This window comes from Sorghum bicolor, chromosome 3, assembly GCF_000003195.3.
Source record: "Sorghum bicolor cultivar BTx623 chromosome 3, Sorghum_bicolor_NCBIv3, whole genome shotgun sequence".
Classification (NCBI taxonomy): Eukaryota; Viridiplantae; Streptophyta; class Magnoliopsida; order Poales; family Poaceae; genus Sorghum; species Sorghum bicolor.
Window position 1 is genome coordinate 65,237,701 of NC_012872.2, and position 15,005 is coordinate 65,252,705.

Here is a 15,005-nt window from a genome sequence, read left to right on the forward strand (position 1 = left end):
ACACCATGTTCGCGGACAATGGCCTTTCTGCAAAGGCCACCACACACTCAACCGACAATAGCTAGGGTTTGCACTTGGGAAATGGGAGTCTAAAGTCGGGAGTTCCAATCGTCAACCAAAGCGACGCGAACAGAACTTCCCGATCATGATGTTTGGATTTAGGTTAATATTCCTAATCTTGAAGGAAGAGACCACAACCGCCCAGTTGATCCTAATCGTTGATGATGATAATTTTGTAGACTGTCTACGAGTACTAGGTCAATCAAGTCACAATTGTTTATGAAGAGTGTTGTGGATTCATGAATCTTGGTACACATAACTAGAAAATGATTTTATCAAATTATATATCGATCGCTTCGTCATCAAATTAATAAAGCACGACTAGGTGAAGGTTAGGTATTTTTTTATTCTTATCCAATCTTCGTTATATTGCTAATTGGGTAGTGTTCTTTGCTCATATATATAGAAAAATATTTTTATCCTTCTTATAGACACTATTGATTTTTATTGTTATTTTTATTGATATATACATTAAGAAGAAATCAGGAATAGAATTTTATGGAGTCTGAATCTCATTGAAGCTGATGATTTAGTCTTTCTAGCATAATATTAATTGTGTAATGGTGTTTTTAATAAACACGTGCGTGCCGCACGTGCATATTTGCTAGTCTTATAAATTACCGACAAATTGTATAATTAATTATTATTTTTATTTACATTTAATACTCGATGCGCCATAAAATTTGATCTAATAGGGAATTTTTTTTTAAAAAAAAATTGTTGAGAACTAAACAAGGCCTTAGTGATCTCAAGGTGTATAATGTTGCACGGCTACCAACCAAGCAGAACTACAGTGCTGGGCTTGCCAGGCCGGGCGGGATAGGAGTGCGGCAGAGCAGGCCATACCACGCCAAAACGCGCCGCATATGAGTCGCCCTCGCCGGCTCGCCCGCACGGCCGGCCACCCAGGTGCCACAGGCCACAGGCCACAGCCCATTCCCTCACGCCGAGCCGAGCGCAGCGCACTCCTTTTACCGCTCCACGTCGCGGCGTCTCCGCGCACTTGCTCGCCGACCGATGCCGCTGCTGCTGCGCGGCGCCTCCCTTCTCCGCCTCTACCAGTACGGTGCCCATCCTCCTCCCACCCTCTCTTGCCCTCTCCTCTCCTATGGCGCATTTTCTACCTTCGAGTCGGTTCATCCCATCTGGTCTGCGTTACTGCGTCGATTCGATTCTTCGCCATCCAAGGGCCCTCAATGAGGGGGAAGAGCCCATCGAGGGTTTGGCCGCGAACTTTTATTGCGCGCTTTCAACTGTCAACAGCGTCGTTGATGTGGATTATGTAATTTGTCAAAAAATGGTTGGGGAACATATGTCACAAGCGCGGGTGCGCTTAAGGCTTTTTCTTTAAGGAAGGAATGATTACTTTAGCTCAAACTCATTTGCACATGATGTGAAACCCAAATCCTATGCCAACCTAGAAATTTTCCAACAGTGTAAGAGGATTTTTGTCCACAGCTACCTCATACCTGGATTCATTGTCACAAGAATCGTTTAGCTTGGAATTCTCCATCGGTAGATGTTAAACATTGGCTTATCTTTTTATAAATAGGTGTACCTGTGGGCTTCGAAGTGCGAATTTCAGTTCAAGAGTACCTGCACTAGTGAATCTCATCACCACGAGGGACAGAATGCGGGCTACATATTCGCGTAGAGCTGCCTCTAAGAACAGTGAGGTCAACAAAGATGAGCAGCCAGTCATAGAGAAGGTTAGTCTGTTTCCCTTGTGCTCATACTAGGCGACTGCTGTAGTTTTGTTTCATACCATTCTGTTTGGATCCTAGGAAGATGCTGCTGAAAGTGATTTGGAGATAGAGAGTGTGAGGAGCAACCCTAGCCAGCTCCAATCAATGACTGTCAAGGAGCTCAGGGAGCTCACGAGGTTTAAACTTCGTCACTCTTCCCTTCTTGTCCATTGGTGATAATTGATGTGTTCTTTTAACTCTTTGTGCACTAAAATCTTGAAGGAGGATGGGTGTTTCTGTGAAAGGTACCAAGAAAGATTTAGTATCAGCCTTGATGAATTCTCTGGGCGTGGAAGCAAATGGTATGTGTTAGTTCAGACTTGTAGTAGTAGCTTTGAACTAAATCCTTGTTTTTTTGTGTTAGAACTCTTTAGTTTCATTCATTATGCCCTTTGCAGCAGTAAGATAAGACTTTGGTCAGATTTGCCCCAAACTTACAATGTCGTTAGCTAGTGAAATAGTGAACCAAATATGTCAATTCTGAAAATTTTGCTTGCATGAGATCTTCAAGCTCTCATGGCTTCGCTATCGACGTAGCAAGGTTTTATGGTGCAGGAACAGGGAATACAGGGGCATGGATGGATCCTTTATAGACCATAGTCACGCATGTATGTCCTTGTTTAAATAGTGTTTGATGAAGCTTATTAATAGCCAGAAACTTGGTTTCTTTCCACAGGTGACGAGGGAAAGTCATCCATTGAGCTGGTTAGCCCCTCGGAGATACCTTTAAAAAGAAAAAGTGGTGCTTCTGTTGTGATTGAACAAAAACTAGAAAGTTCTGAGATTATTTCTGAAACACCTAGCAAGAAAAGAAGTAGAACAAAACAAAAGTCAAGCAAGAGTACCACCCTTGAGGAGAATTCTGTGACTAATGTCAAGCTAAGTAAGACTATTGTCCAGAAGGAAACATTTGTCGGTATGCACATTTGTTTATTTATCTTTATTGCTGTTGAAAGATCACTTTCCCCTTGGCTAACTGTTTGTTACTCTACCACACAGTCCAAGGTGCTGTTCCTAATGACGATTCAGAGCCTTGGACTGTACTCGTGCATAAGAAACCACAAGCTGGCTGGATTCCATACAACCCTAAGACTATGAGGCCTCCACCTCTTAGCAAGGATACACGTGCTCTGAAGATTATGTCATGGAATGTCAATGGATTGAAAGCATTGCTCAAATCAAGAGGCTTCTCTGTGCAGCAATTAGCACAGAGGGAGGACTTTGATGTGCTATGCTTACAAGAGACAAAAATGCAGGCAAAATCTTAGTTATTTTTGCTAAGTTCATTTGGAGTTATCCTAAAAAATGTTAATGACAAGATAATTTTGCTAACATTGCACATTCTATCCTTTCTAAATTATTCGCTGACAGTAAATTCACTATATTTGCTTTGTTCTGGGCAGGAGAAGGATGTTGAAGTTATTAAAGACACTTTGCTTGATGGCTACACAAATAGTTTCTTTACTTGCAGTGTGTCAAAGCTTGGCTATTCTGGCACTGCAATAATTTCAAGAGTAGGCACCACCTACCCAATGCCTCATACATGTAACTAGTAGAAACAGAACACCTATGAAAACCTATTGGTTTGTTCTATTTTATTTCTTTACAACTGCACAGAAACCTGAAAGAAATGGAAAGAAGGAGAACACCTATTGGTTTGTTATGTTTTATTTCTTTAGAAGCAACTGCACAGAAACCTGAAAGAAATGGAAAGAAGGAGCAAAGTGCCATGATGCGCTCCCTCACCTAGGAACCATCACACCTATGTCTCTTCAATTTTGAGATTTCTGGGTTTTCCATTTCTGAAATCTAAAGCAAGCTTCACTGTTTTTTTTCTCGAACAATGCAGGAGAGCTGTGTGTCATTTTATTTAAGAAAAAGGAGTCTTACAAATGGGAGTGGCCAGAATAAACCTTCCCAACACACCCCACTCACACTAAGCCATGGCTAGAAAGAAATTTGTGCCACCCACACTAAAGCAAGCTTCACTGAGATATACTTTAATAAAAAAGGAAAGAAACATTTAAGATATATGATTAATCACTATTACTTTCCTCTTCCCTTGGGCTATATTGCAACCTGATTAACCACTGTTCGATTTCTTCTGATATTTAGTTCAATACTACACAAATATATTTATTGTATATTGTGATCCTGGGTCCTGGGCCCTGGCTTGATCATTGTTAACCTTCTTCTCCTCCAATTTGTTAAATGGTAGCCTTAAGCATAAACTTCTTGATCAGCAGGATATGCTAGCATCCTGCAAGATTTTTGTGAACATTTTTGTGTTTTATATTTTCTTTCTGTTCATCATGTGTCATGTGTTGCCTGTAGGTCAAACCACTCTCGATCAAGTATGGGCTTGGTATACCAGACCATGATACTGAAGGGAGGGTTGTGACTGTAGAGTTCGATGACTTCTACCTGTTAACTGCTTATGTACCAAACTCTGGTGATGGTCTAAAAAGATTGGTAAATAATTAGTATTTTTCTTTCTAGTATAAATCATCTGAGGTTACAGTCTGAAGTCCATGAGCATGTATTTCTGTGCAGACTTACAGGGTCACAGAGTGGGATCCATCCCTTGGTAACTACATGAAAGTATGTCTCTTATTTTACTCCAATTATTATTTTGAAGTAGCTTGCTCATGCTACTTATTGTCTATTCCTCTTCTTCTGTCAAAGCGTTAAGTATGTCTTTACTGAAACAGAAGTACGTAACTAATTTTGTGTGCATTTTGTTCATGTCATTTTTTCATTGCATTGATTCTATTTTTTCTAGGTTATTTTGATATGGGGGATTTGGATCCAAAATTTCAAATACATAGGATTTAGCACAGGTTGGACTAAACCTAAAAATTTCTAGAGCAATCACTTCATCCAAACACTCTTTTGAATGATGGGTCTCCTTGTATAAATTTGCACATAACAAAGCCTTAGTAAGAACTAAGATTGAAACAAAGGTTCTAATTAGGGGCAGACCCATAAAATATGTATCAAGATGTCCAAATTTAATTAGAGTGGCAGTTTTAAATATTTTAATACATTAATTTTGGGTCTATTTTAGGGCACATCCTCTTTTCTTTGTTGTCTATCATCAATATCCTTTTATTTTTCTTTGCCCTTTACCAATCAAACTAGCATATTGAAATATTCCCTTTCAAATCAGGGGATTTTTGAAAACCCCAAGTGTACTTTTTCATAGTAATGGCCATCTAATTCTTGTGTTTTCCTAGTTACCAAAGTAATGACCATCTAAAGTTCTAAACCCTAGTATTCTTCATGGCTGTTGTCCTGTGCAAAAAGACACCACATGCTACTCACACAAATTCACCTCCTTCATTTACAGGCTTCAGTAGTGATCGTTGCACAGCTAACAACAAATTATTTTTTAGATCTCGTGTTGCTAAGTTCTGATATGACCATACACATCTCTTATAATTGCGCAGGAATTGGAGAAATCGAAGCCTGTCATACTAACCGGTGACCTTAATTGTGCGCACCAGGAGATTGATATACATGACCCTGCCGTGAGTAACCATTTGTTTGAATTCTTCTGTGCTGAATGTATTGTAAATTTGTAGTCTTACACTTAATTGTGTCCTATATTTGGCTATTTGTTTTATGCTACAAACATCATGATCCTTGTAATAAAGTAGAATTACAGAGAAATTTGGCCTTGGTTTTAGACCCTTGTTTTTAGATGTTAGATCTGAGAGTTCCTATCCGGTTTAATTAGAAAGCTTGAAGAGTGAAGCAAATTATTGCCCAAGTAGTGAGAGACAGATACCTTACATTGCATTGCCATGGTGCTGTTTTTTTGAGCAACCTGTACTCCGTGTTGCTCATCTATATGTATGTATATACTTGGTGCCTCCATTGGATTGGAATATGTGACAAATGTTGCCAGTTACCAGTTTTGCTTTAGCTGCTTCACCTATCTTTTCTACGTGGTCTTAAGCCATTTTCAATTCTTTTTTTTCCAGGGAAACCGTAAAAGTGCAGGCTTCACAAACGAGGAAAGAGAATCATTTGAGACCAATTTTTTGTCCAAAGGGTTTGTTGATACGTTTCGGAAACAGCATCCTAGTGTTGTTGCCTATAGTTACTGGGGGTACAGGCATAATGCCCGGAAGACAAACAAAGGTATGTACTATGACCGGTGATATGGGCTTTGCCACCTGTTATTGTGTGTTTATGACTTTATGTGCTGTTTCATACGCACCCTTAAGATTATGTGCCACTTACAAACATACCTAGGATTTTAGGAATTTGTGCCACAACACATGGAAGCTTCTGTAATTTAGCATGGTTTTCTGAGTGCCAAAATTGCTATATTCATTTGTTGTTCCAACGTAACTGAAGATCACGCTTACCATTTCACTTGCTCTTTTGATTTGTTCATTGTGGATCGAAGGTTGGCGTCTGGATTACTTTCTTGTGTCGGAATCAATCGCTGAAAAAGTGCATGATTCATACATTCTTCCGGACATCTCTGCCAGTGATCACAGCCCCCTTGGCCTCGTACTGAAGCTGTAGGCTGTATCACAGGCTATGCCAAACATTCAATCTGAAGCCTGTGCCGTAATTCTCAGACAGCGATGCTTATTCCTGAGGGTTTTTTTTTGGTTCGTGCAGATCCGTGGCAGGATCAGTGATTTTTGTATCAGACTATTAGTGAAACAGTTAGGCTTTGTAATGCACTGAGCAGATTGGAATATCCATTAGTGTCTCGTGGACGACTACTGTTAGTGATGCTGCACCTTTTGTGATGTACGTAGATATGGTTCATATCTTGTGCTGCAGTTGTGCAGCTCAGTATGAGCAGCAGGGAAAGATCATTGTCTGGTTTAGGATACTAACCTTAACCTGTTGAGCTCATTAAGCTATCCTGCCATGTGTTGTGCCGCTGATGGCATCAGATAAACTGTGATGCAGTTTCACGCATAGCCGAAACTGTTCTTGGACGTAACCTAGGACTGGAACGAAGTATTACTTGTGGGCCTGTGGCATGTTCTGCTAAAACTAGCTCAGCGTCACAATTAACCAGCACTTTTTTAACACGGGTCCACCAAACAGAGACAAATCAGAGGATGCCCGCTAACCGACATGGCATCGAGGCGTGTACTCTTGTTGAACAGATCTCTCCAAGAGTAGCCAGCAAGGCAGGGGCCAAAAATTGAGTCCGTTCCAGGCCTCCGGCGAGAGAGAGACGCGCCTACAAATATCCGCGAGCCACTTTCGCCAAGATCCCCCATAGGTTCCCCTGCGGGTTTTACAAAACCAGAAAGAAATCACCTGGTGATCAAAAAGAAAGAAATCACCTGCTCGACGGCATCATCGGCAAGGCAAGGCGGCGGGCCTCTGTACCAATCTCCCCGCCTGTGGGTGCGTCTCTCTCTCTCTCTCTCTCTCTCTCTCTCTATGCGCATTGCTTGCTTGCTTCCCAAGTTCCGTGAATTCTAGATGGGAAACGATGGCGATGGATTTTCTTTCTAGCCCGATCGACTGTGCTGCTTGCCTCTCCCGTCCCCGGCAACTGTGCCTCCCTCAGGCCCAGGACCGCCACCGCTCGCGACCCTGCGCGCGCGAACACCCGCTGCCGGACTCTCTCGCGCAGACGCCCGCCGTAGGACTCGCGCCTGCGCCCACAACCATGACCATGAGCATGCGCGCCGCAGGCCTGAGCATGTTCCGTGGCAGCCATCTCGCCGCGCTGCCCTGTCTGCAACGTCTGGGCGGCGCCGCCGCCTTTGCCCGCGGCCTCGCCACTGATGCCACCTATGGACGGTTGGGATTTTATCTATGGGGTTGTGTTTGGTCAATTGGGAACCCGGTAGTAGCAGAAGCACACCTTTGTTCTGCATATGAAGTTGAGTTTGCCTTCTGCTTCGGGATTCTTCTGCTTAGATAGATTCACTTCTTGATGTCAGATTTATAATGTTCCTGATCAACTGTCACCTACATTCTTGGTTTTATCTGTGTGCCTTGTCAATTCCAAGGTTCCTGAACTCCTGTTTCTGCAGTCGTGTCTGCCGCGGCGAACATGAGCACCACATCGTCTCAGCATGGTGGTTACCCTGCCCAGAGGTCTGCGGCGAACATGGGATCCACATCTTCTCAGCGTGGTTACCCTGCCCGGAAGTCTGAGCCCTGGACTCGCCTTACCCACCAAGAGAGACGACCGCAATGGGTTGCTTATAATCCAAGGACAATGAGACCTCCGCCACTTGGCACTGATACCAATTGTATGAAGATTCTGTCCTGGAACGTTAATGGACTTCAAACTATTGTGCAGTCAGGGTTTTCTGCAGATGAATTGGTTGGCAGAGAGAACTTTGACGTCTTGTGTCTTCAAGAGACACACTTGCAGGTAAGTTGTTTTGGTATTTCCATTGCTACTCGCTCTTATATACAGCTTCACCCTGGGCAGTGGGTTACTTTGATTTAAATACATGGGGTTTCTCCATAATCCAGTATACCATGATATGTTGACCTTTCGTTATGATGCACATATCAGTGTCATGACCAGGTTTTCATTCTCTTTTCAGGAGCGCAATGTTGACCTTTTTAAGAACCTGGTACCTGAATATGATTACACCTATTGGTCATGCAGTGTTGCAAGGCTTGGTTATTCAGGAACTGCTGTGATATCACGGGTATGTTCTCTTCTTGCTGTGGTTAATGCCCAGCACCTCCGTTTTGTACTGACTAAAAAGTCAGTGGGAAGCAGCGTCGCAATAAATCTTTTGATCTGAATACCATCAGTTGATACATAGTATATCTAACCTCACTTTCCATGTTCTTCCGTATGCATTAACAGGTACAACCAATCTCAGTCCAATACGGGCTTGGTGTACCAGAGCATGATCAGGAGGGCAGGCTTATTACCTTGGAGTTTGATGATTTTTACTTGGTCAATGCTTATGTCCCAAATTCTGGCCGTGGTTTACGTAGACTGGTAAAATCTATTCTTCCTTTATATTCATTTATGTTGTACTGCAATTGCTTAGCATATCTAAGTTTGTTTTATTGCCTCTTGGTCTTCAGAATTACAGGGTCAATGAGTGGGATCCATGCTTTAGCGACTTCATAAAGGTGCATCCACTTAGCTTTCCAATGTCCTTATTTAGTATCACCCATTGTTATTTTTTATGTCAATTGAGGAATTGTACTGTGCTTTTTATTCTTATTATTATGTGTTGTTCTACACCATGGCTTGTACTCCACCTTTCACAATTTGTCCCTTCAAATATAACTTTGCAAAGTGCAACTGAGATGCGCTTTTGGTCTGCAGAAACTGGAATCTTCCAAACCAGTAATTGTTGCTGGGGATCTAAACTGTGCTCGCGAAAGTATTGACATTCACAATCCTCAAGTAAGTGTATTTGCTCACCCTTTCCTTAGGAATATTGTGCAAACGTTTGCACATGTTACTGTTCTGTTTTCATAGTTCTCAATGACAAGATACCATAAAAGACCAGTGGATTTTTTTGTGGATCTATCATATATGTACATTGTTAGGTGTCAATTTTTTTAAGGGGAATTACGGCTTTTTTTAACATTTTGAGATATGCCTCCTGTTTATAGCACATACTTTAAGAGCTGTTATCCTCTACAGAACATGACAGGCAGGTATACCATGCTGTAGTTAGAAACAAGTTTTTGTTTAGGATGTTCTACTGTGTCGTGTCTAAATATTGTTCTCTACTAAAAGAACAATTAGATATGAAACATAATTGCCTTTTAAGTCCTTGTGAACATTGTTCCTTTTTTTTTGGTCCTCTGACACGTATGGTTTCTCATTCTGAGAAAATTTCTGCGAAACTAAAAGGTGTTTATTGACATATTCCCTTGTTAGGGTTACAATATAACTTTTTTAATGTGCTAGGAAATACTTTATATATATATCGGTGCTAGGAAATACTTTGAGATCTGCCATGAGCATGCCAGTACTATGTTTCATAGAATCATAGGTACACAAAGCTTATAATCTTTTTCAGCAAAGACAAGGAAAAATAACAGTGAACTCTGAAAGATATACTACGCATATCCAGAACCTGACATGAAAACATAGCCTTGAACTTGTCAGTTCTCCATAGCTTGATATTGAATATGCACTGTTGCTAAAAGTTAAACAAAGGAAGGCTCCTGTTTGCTCTAGGATAATATCTGTTCCTAACAGTCTATAAGTTCCCATTTACTTTCCACTTTTCCAGTTTGCTTTCTTGTTGCACCAGTCCCTTGCTGTAGCCTTTAGGTGGATAACTCATTTCAAATCTTTTTGTTCAGGCAAAAACCGAGGCTGCAGGTTTCACAGTTGAAGAGAGGGAGTCATTTGAGGAGAACTTCTCTAGCGAAGGTCTTATTGATACATTCCGTAAACAACACCCGAATGCTGTGGCCTACACTTTCTGGGGTGAAAACCAGCGCATTACCAACAAAGGTATGTGTAGTGTTTTGAAAGCAGTCCCTAAGCCTCATTATTTTGGGGTGACACTATCAATCGTAATTATTTTGAGCAGCCTACTACTAGTAGTAATAAAACTATCTCCTCTTTAAGTAGCGTTTTTGTTCTTTGCTGGAAATGTAGAATGATGTTTTACCTTTTGTTCTAAATTTTAACAGGCTGGAGACTGGATTACTTTCTTGCGTCAGAGTCTATTGCCGACAAGGTCCATGATTCCTACACTCTGCCAGATGTATCGCTCAGCGATCACAGTCCAATTGGCCTTGTGCTTAAGTTGTAGACACTGATGCATCTCTCAGCTATTTGACAACTGAAGCATGAAGTTTAAGCGTCGTCCTAAATAAAAAGATTTGTAGAAAGATTTTGCTTATGTAGGCTGAAAACTATTCAAACTCAGGTGGTGGTACTTCGCGTGGTCTCCTGTGGTCTGTGGAGGTAGTGGATCGCCTATTCACGTTGTGTTCGTGAAGTTAAAAGTAGCCTAGAGCAATTATTAGCTGATGTTCTTATACCTCGTGAATGCAACCGACCGAATAACACATCGTTTTACATTCACAATTTGGCATCTTGAATTTAGAGTGTTTGCGAAGGAACTATCTTTGTTCTCCTATGCATGTCTAGCTTGCATTTACCCGTATTCATGACCACCAGACGAAGGGTCTGCTCAGGCCTTGTTTAAGATTCTCAGTCACATTGAATCTTTCGACACATGCATGAAACATTAAATATAGATGAAAATAAAAATTAATTCTACAGTTTAACTGTAAATCGTGAGACGAATCTTTTGATCCTAATTAGTCTATGATTAGACAATATTTGACATAAACAAACGAAAGTGCTACAGTAGAGAAATCCAAAATCTTTTCGCATCTAAACAAAGCCTTAGTCCACATTACTGACAACTCTTGTTTGGATGTGCATGTATTTCTCTCAATCCACATGTGTTGAAGTGGATTGGCTGCCTGCTGGGCACACAGATTACACTGCTTTCCTATGGAATGACGTTTTCTGCCTGCTGTATACAATAACATCAAAGACAAACGAGCGCACAGCTTTGGCATTGCAGACAAACCCTATCTAAATTCCATGAACTGAACAGTTTAACCCAAAACTTTAAGCTAGTAGTAAAAAAAAATTGGCATAATTTAATGCTCTCCCGATACCTTAGAAACGACTAATTCAACTAAAACCGATAGGTGTTCGAGAAAAAAAAAAGTAAAACTGAAGCATAGCATGTGAGGGACACAGCATCTTATTATACTTAAATACGACTGCAGCTTCTCAATTAAACTACATAATATGCAGGCGTTGAACATGGCCGTTTCTTCAGAACACAGAGCCACAGGAAATAGGTACAAGGAGAAAATCACAATACCAGGAAGCAATGTAGCCATGTAGAGGATATAAGCTTCTACTCGTGCCATTTCGACACCAACATACAAATCAGTAAGGTACCATCCTTATTCTCACTGCTGCAACACTAAAGCTGCAAAGTAGCCAGTAAACCAAAACTACAGATATGGAAACAGATATATACACAAACAACGGCCGCTAATGGCTAAACAAAACAATTATTAGCCTGATAATTAGTACTATCTACAGCAGCTTAAGTGGGACTAGGGGTAGGGGGAACATAACCCACAGATGATCTACTGGTAGGGGGAACATAACCTACAGATGATCTACTAACTCTACTCTACCTCATCTGAAGATGTCCACCATTACCATTGTTGGTGTACAACTACTGACACCTCCAAAGCGTAGTGGGCGGCAGAGGGGATCTTGCCATCTTCTCTCAATGCCGTAAGCCCCTTAGCTTCTTACTCACATAGCTAGTGACTGCTTGGTATAATCAGCCTGCTCATAGGAGTAATAATGCATATCATTCCTTACTCGGCAGTTCCTCCAACCATTGTTTGCACCATTGTGTTCATCCGTTTGGTACTTTGATTTCATTGGCTTCGAGCTGATGGGGCCTCCTCTATTCCTAGTGTTTCTTCTACCCAAGTCATTATTTCGCCCTCTCCAGTGAGTCCAGTGTCCATATGATACACCCTGGCTGTCAGGCACCTCATAGCTACCTTGATGGTTGTCCCATGGATCGGTCTGAATAGCTGCAGGACCCCAGCCGTAATCATGCTTCCAAGCATCCTGGGAGCCATCCCTCATGATCCAGCTGGTAATGCAAGGATTCGTCTGCTCCCCCCGGCTGCTGGTTTGATCCTGCTGTTCCTCATACACTTCCCAGTTCCCTGAGTTTTGCTGACCAATTGTTTGAGCAGGTTGCTTGACAGAATAATCCCAATTTCCCGACATCTGCTTATGATTTGATTCAACTGAGTGTTTCAACTGATTGTCCCAGTTTACAGAGAGCTGCTGGCCATGAGTGAAGCTGGTCTCCGTGTCACCCCATCCTGTAACTGGAACAGGCTTATCAGAGAAAATAAAAGAGTCCCAGACATCAGGAACACCATTATCTTTTCTGGGAACACGGCGACGTGACTTCTCCAGATCAGCCACCAATTCAGGATCAACATATTCATCTGGGTTGACTATATCGATAAACATGTTTGGGTCAGGCAAAGGGATATCATAATGTTGACCATGATATACAGCACAGAAGCGTGCCTTTGCATCATTGAAGGCTTCTAATGCAGCTGAGTCATCCCAATCAACCACACTTTTGTACAGAGACATCAATCTCTTGGTCTCACACAGTTTAGCCCAGGGGATAGCACAAGCATCAGTGCAAAATTTCTTTTCCCACAATGGAACTGAGAAATTTCCACTGCCTGAAATAACAAAAACTGTACTTAGTGAGTACATAAAACTAATGTATGCGGAGAAAAAGAACCTCTGTTTGCTCCTAGACTTATTTCACCAAAATACTGGCGGTTATCTCTGTATATGAATATGAATACCAATCAGAATTCAGAAGAAACACTACAACAAGAAGACTGATAAGAAGAAACACAATAATAGGAATGGGGCAACAGCAGATAACAGAACAAAATAAGTAGCTGTCAGAGAAACAGCTAGCAGTAATTTGTCTGCGTGATAGGAAAAATCAAGGGATACTTCGTTTAAATGCTAGCAAAATATTGAAACAGACAAACTTATGATGAAAAAAACACACAACAATTATGTAGTTCTTATTTGTAAAGCATCAAATAGAGATTACGGGTTATATGGAAAACTGAGTACAGGTTCAGCTTAGGTCAGTCATAGATATCAAAGTAAGCTAAGAAACTTCCATGAATTTAAGCATAAATTGTGTGTTCTGTATGGTAACTAACATGGTCCCACATACCCATAGATGTGCACAAAATCATAACACATCAAACTTAGCACCTTTCCTGAATTTCAAAGTCAGGCAAGAAATTATTGTTTTAAATATTTAAAAGTATTTCCTACTCACGCTCTGGCAGGGAGCGTAGGTGTACAGATGACCGTTGACCATCGTCCGGTTTAAATACTCACCAAGCTGTTTCAATGTCATTCACCAAATGGTCTCCAAAATTGCTAGTAAAGTGTGCTATTATGTCATATAAGCATTCTTGCTAAAATGGAATAGGTTCTCCTTTACAGAAGATGTAATGATCAAGCACATAAACTGATCAAGATTACTACCAGGGAATTAGAAGAATATATCATTCGCACGCGAAAAGGCATACAGGTTAGTTTTTTTCTGGATTGAAGGCGGTGCAGGTGGCACACGTAAATGGAATGACTCAGTGCATTCGAGTTCGATGTGAGTTTCCTGAAGACAGTTGGTACCTCGCACGTCATTTTCAAGAGAGAGAAGCAAAGCCGCAAGTGCCACCCACACGAACGCATCACCAGAAACGGCATCAAATACTGACACCGTGACACGAGAGCCAACTGTTCGCGGACTGTCTCTGCTCGCCAGCATTGGCATTTTGGGCAGGGACACTCGGATCAAAAGAAAGAGGGGGATTTCGGATTCGCTACCCAACCCGGAATTCCAGACACATTTACATGTGAAACTGTGAAAAATCCAAAAGAAACCACTCGACAAAATCAGGGAGCCGAGGAACGGCGCAACCAATCTAACCCGCCCAAACCAGAAACAGGACGGGCAGCGATCGAGGAACGTACCCTGAGAGCGCGGCGGCCGCCGGGGCTCTCTGTAGATCGGCCGCCTCTCCGCCATGGACGGCCGCTGCGGACCTCTCCTCTCCTCCGTCAGCCCAACCCACGGCGGAACACGCGAGAAAAGGCGCCCGGACTCCCTCCCTCCCCTCCACCCCCAGCGCGCGCGGACGCGACCCGAACGGCGCAAGCTGCCGCCCACCGGATACGGCGCGCCCGGTTAAGTCGGCGTGGAGTGGGAACGCGAACGAGTCAGGCGAGCGGCGAAAGGCCCGCGGGAGGGGGAGGAGGCGGTTTGCCGGTTTGGGTGGCGTTGTTGGTTTCGCTCGCGGCCGGCGCCGAGGGGCGGGAGGAAAAGCTGGGATTTTTATTGTGCGTCCGCACGTTTTTGCCGGAACAGGCGGGCGTGTAGCCGTGTACCGCCGCCGAAAGCTCTGGCGCTGGGATTTTCTCCATGTGCTGCTTCCGTCCGCCTCCGTTTGACGGTTCTGTTTTGACATCTTCTTTACCTACTTAATTTTTTTTCTGTATTTACACATAATGTTAGGCCTTGTTTAGTTCCCAAAATTTTTTCAAAATTCCCCGTCACATCGAATCTTGCGACACATGCATGATAC

At 42.3% G+C, this 15,005-nt stretch overlaps 2 protein-coding genes across 2 annotated transcripts; one reads left to right on the forward strand and one right to left on the reverse strand.

The window, feature by feature from the left end:
- On the forward strand, positions 959 to 10,871 carry LOC8055254 (DNA-(apurinic or apyrimidinic site) lyase, chloroplastic). The gene is made up of 18 exons (XM_021457365.1): positions 959 to 1,121; positions 1,613 to 1,769; positions 1,845 to 1,942; positions 2,028 to 2,107; positions 2,482 to 2,721; positions 2,805 to 3,061; positions 3,209 to 3,319; positions 4,140 to 4,277; positions 4,359 to 4,406; positions 5,255 to 5,335; positions 5,792 to 5,951; positions 7,832 to 8,178; positions 8,357 to 8,464; positions 8,629 to 8,766; positions 8,856 to 8,903; positions 9,103 to 9,183; positions 10,098 to 10,251; positions 10,434 to 10,871. The coding sequence occupies exons 1-18, from the start codon at positions 1,078 to 1,080 to the stop codon at positions 10,553 to 10,555; spliced, it is 2,412 nt and encodes an 803-aa protein (XP_021313040.1). The 5' UTR covers positions 959 to 1,077; the 3' UTR covers positions 10,556 to 10,871.
- Positions 11,627 to 14,782, reverse strand: LOC8055256. Its single transcript, XM_002458595.2, has 2 exons — positions 14,395 to 14,782; positions 11,627 to 13,067 (listed from the first exon to the last, which is right to left on the reverse strand). Exons 1-2 carry the CDS (start codon positions 14,447 to 14,449, stop codon positions 12,100 to 12,102), a joined length of 1,023 nt encoding a protein of 340 aa, XP_002458640.1. The 5' UTR covers positions 14,450 to 14,782; the 3' UTR covers positions 11,627 to 12,099.

Bases quoted from the DNA above. Each gene is read 5' to 3' on its own strand.
- LOC8055254 (XM_021457365.1), top strand. From the start codon at position 1,078: ATGCCGCTGCTGCTGCGCGGCGCCTCCCTTCTCCGCCTCTACCA. The intron at 1,943-2,027 runs GTTTAAACTTCG...AAAATCTTGAAG, and splicing joins GAGCTCAGGGAGCTCACGAG to GAGGATGGGTGTTTCTGTGA. The intron at 8,179-8,356 runs GTAAGTTGTTTT...TTCTCTTTTCAG, and splicing joins TTCAAGAGACACACTTGCAG to GAGCGCAATGTTGACCTTTT.
- LOC8055256 (XM_002458595.2), bottom strand. From the start codon at position 14,449: ATGGCGGAGAGGCGGCCGATCTACAGAGAGCCCCGGCGGCCGCCGCGC. The intron at 13,068-14,394 runs GTACGTTCCTCG...TTGTTATTTCAG, and splicing joins GCGGCCGCCGCGCTCTCAGG to GCAGTGGAAATTTCTCAGTT.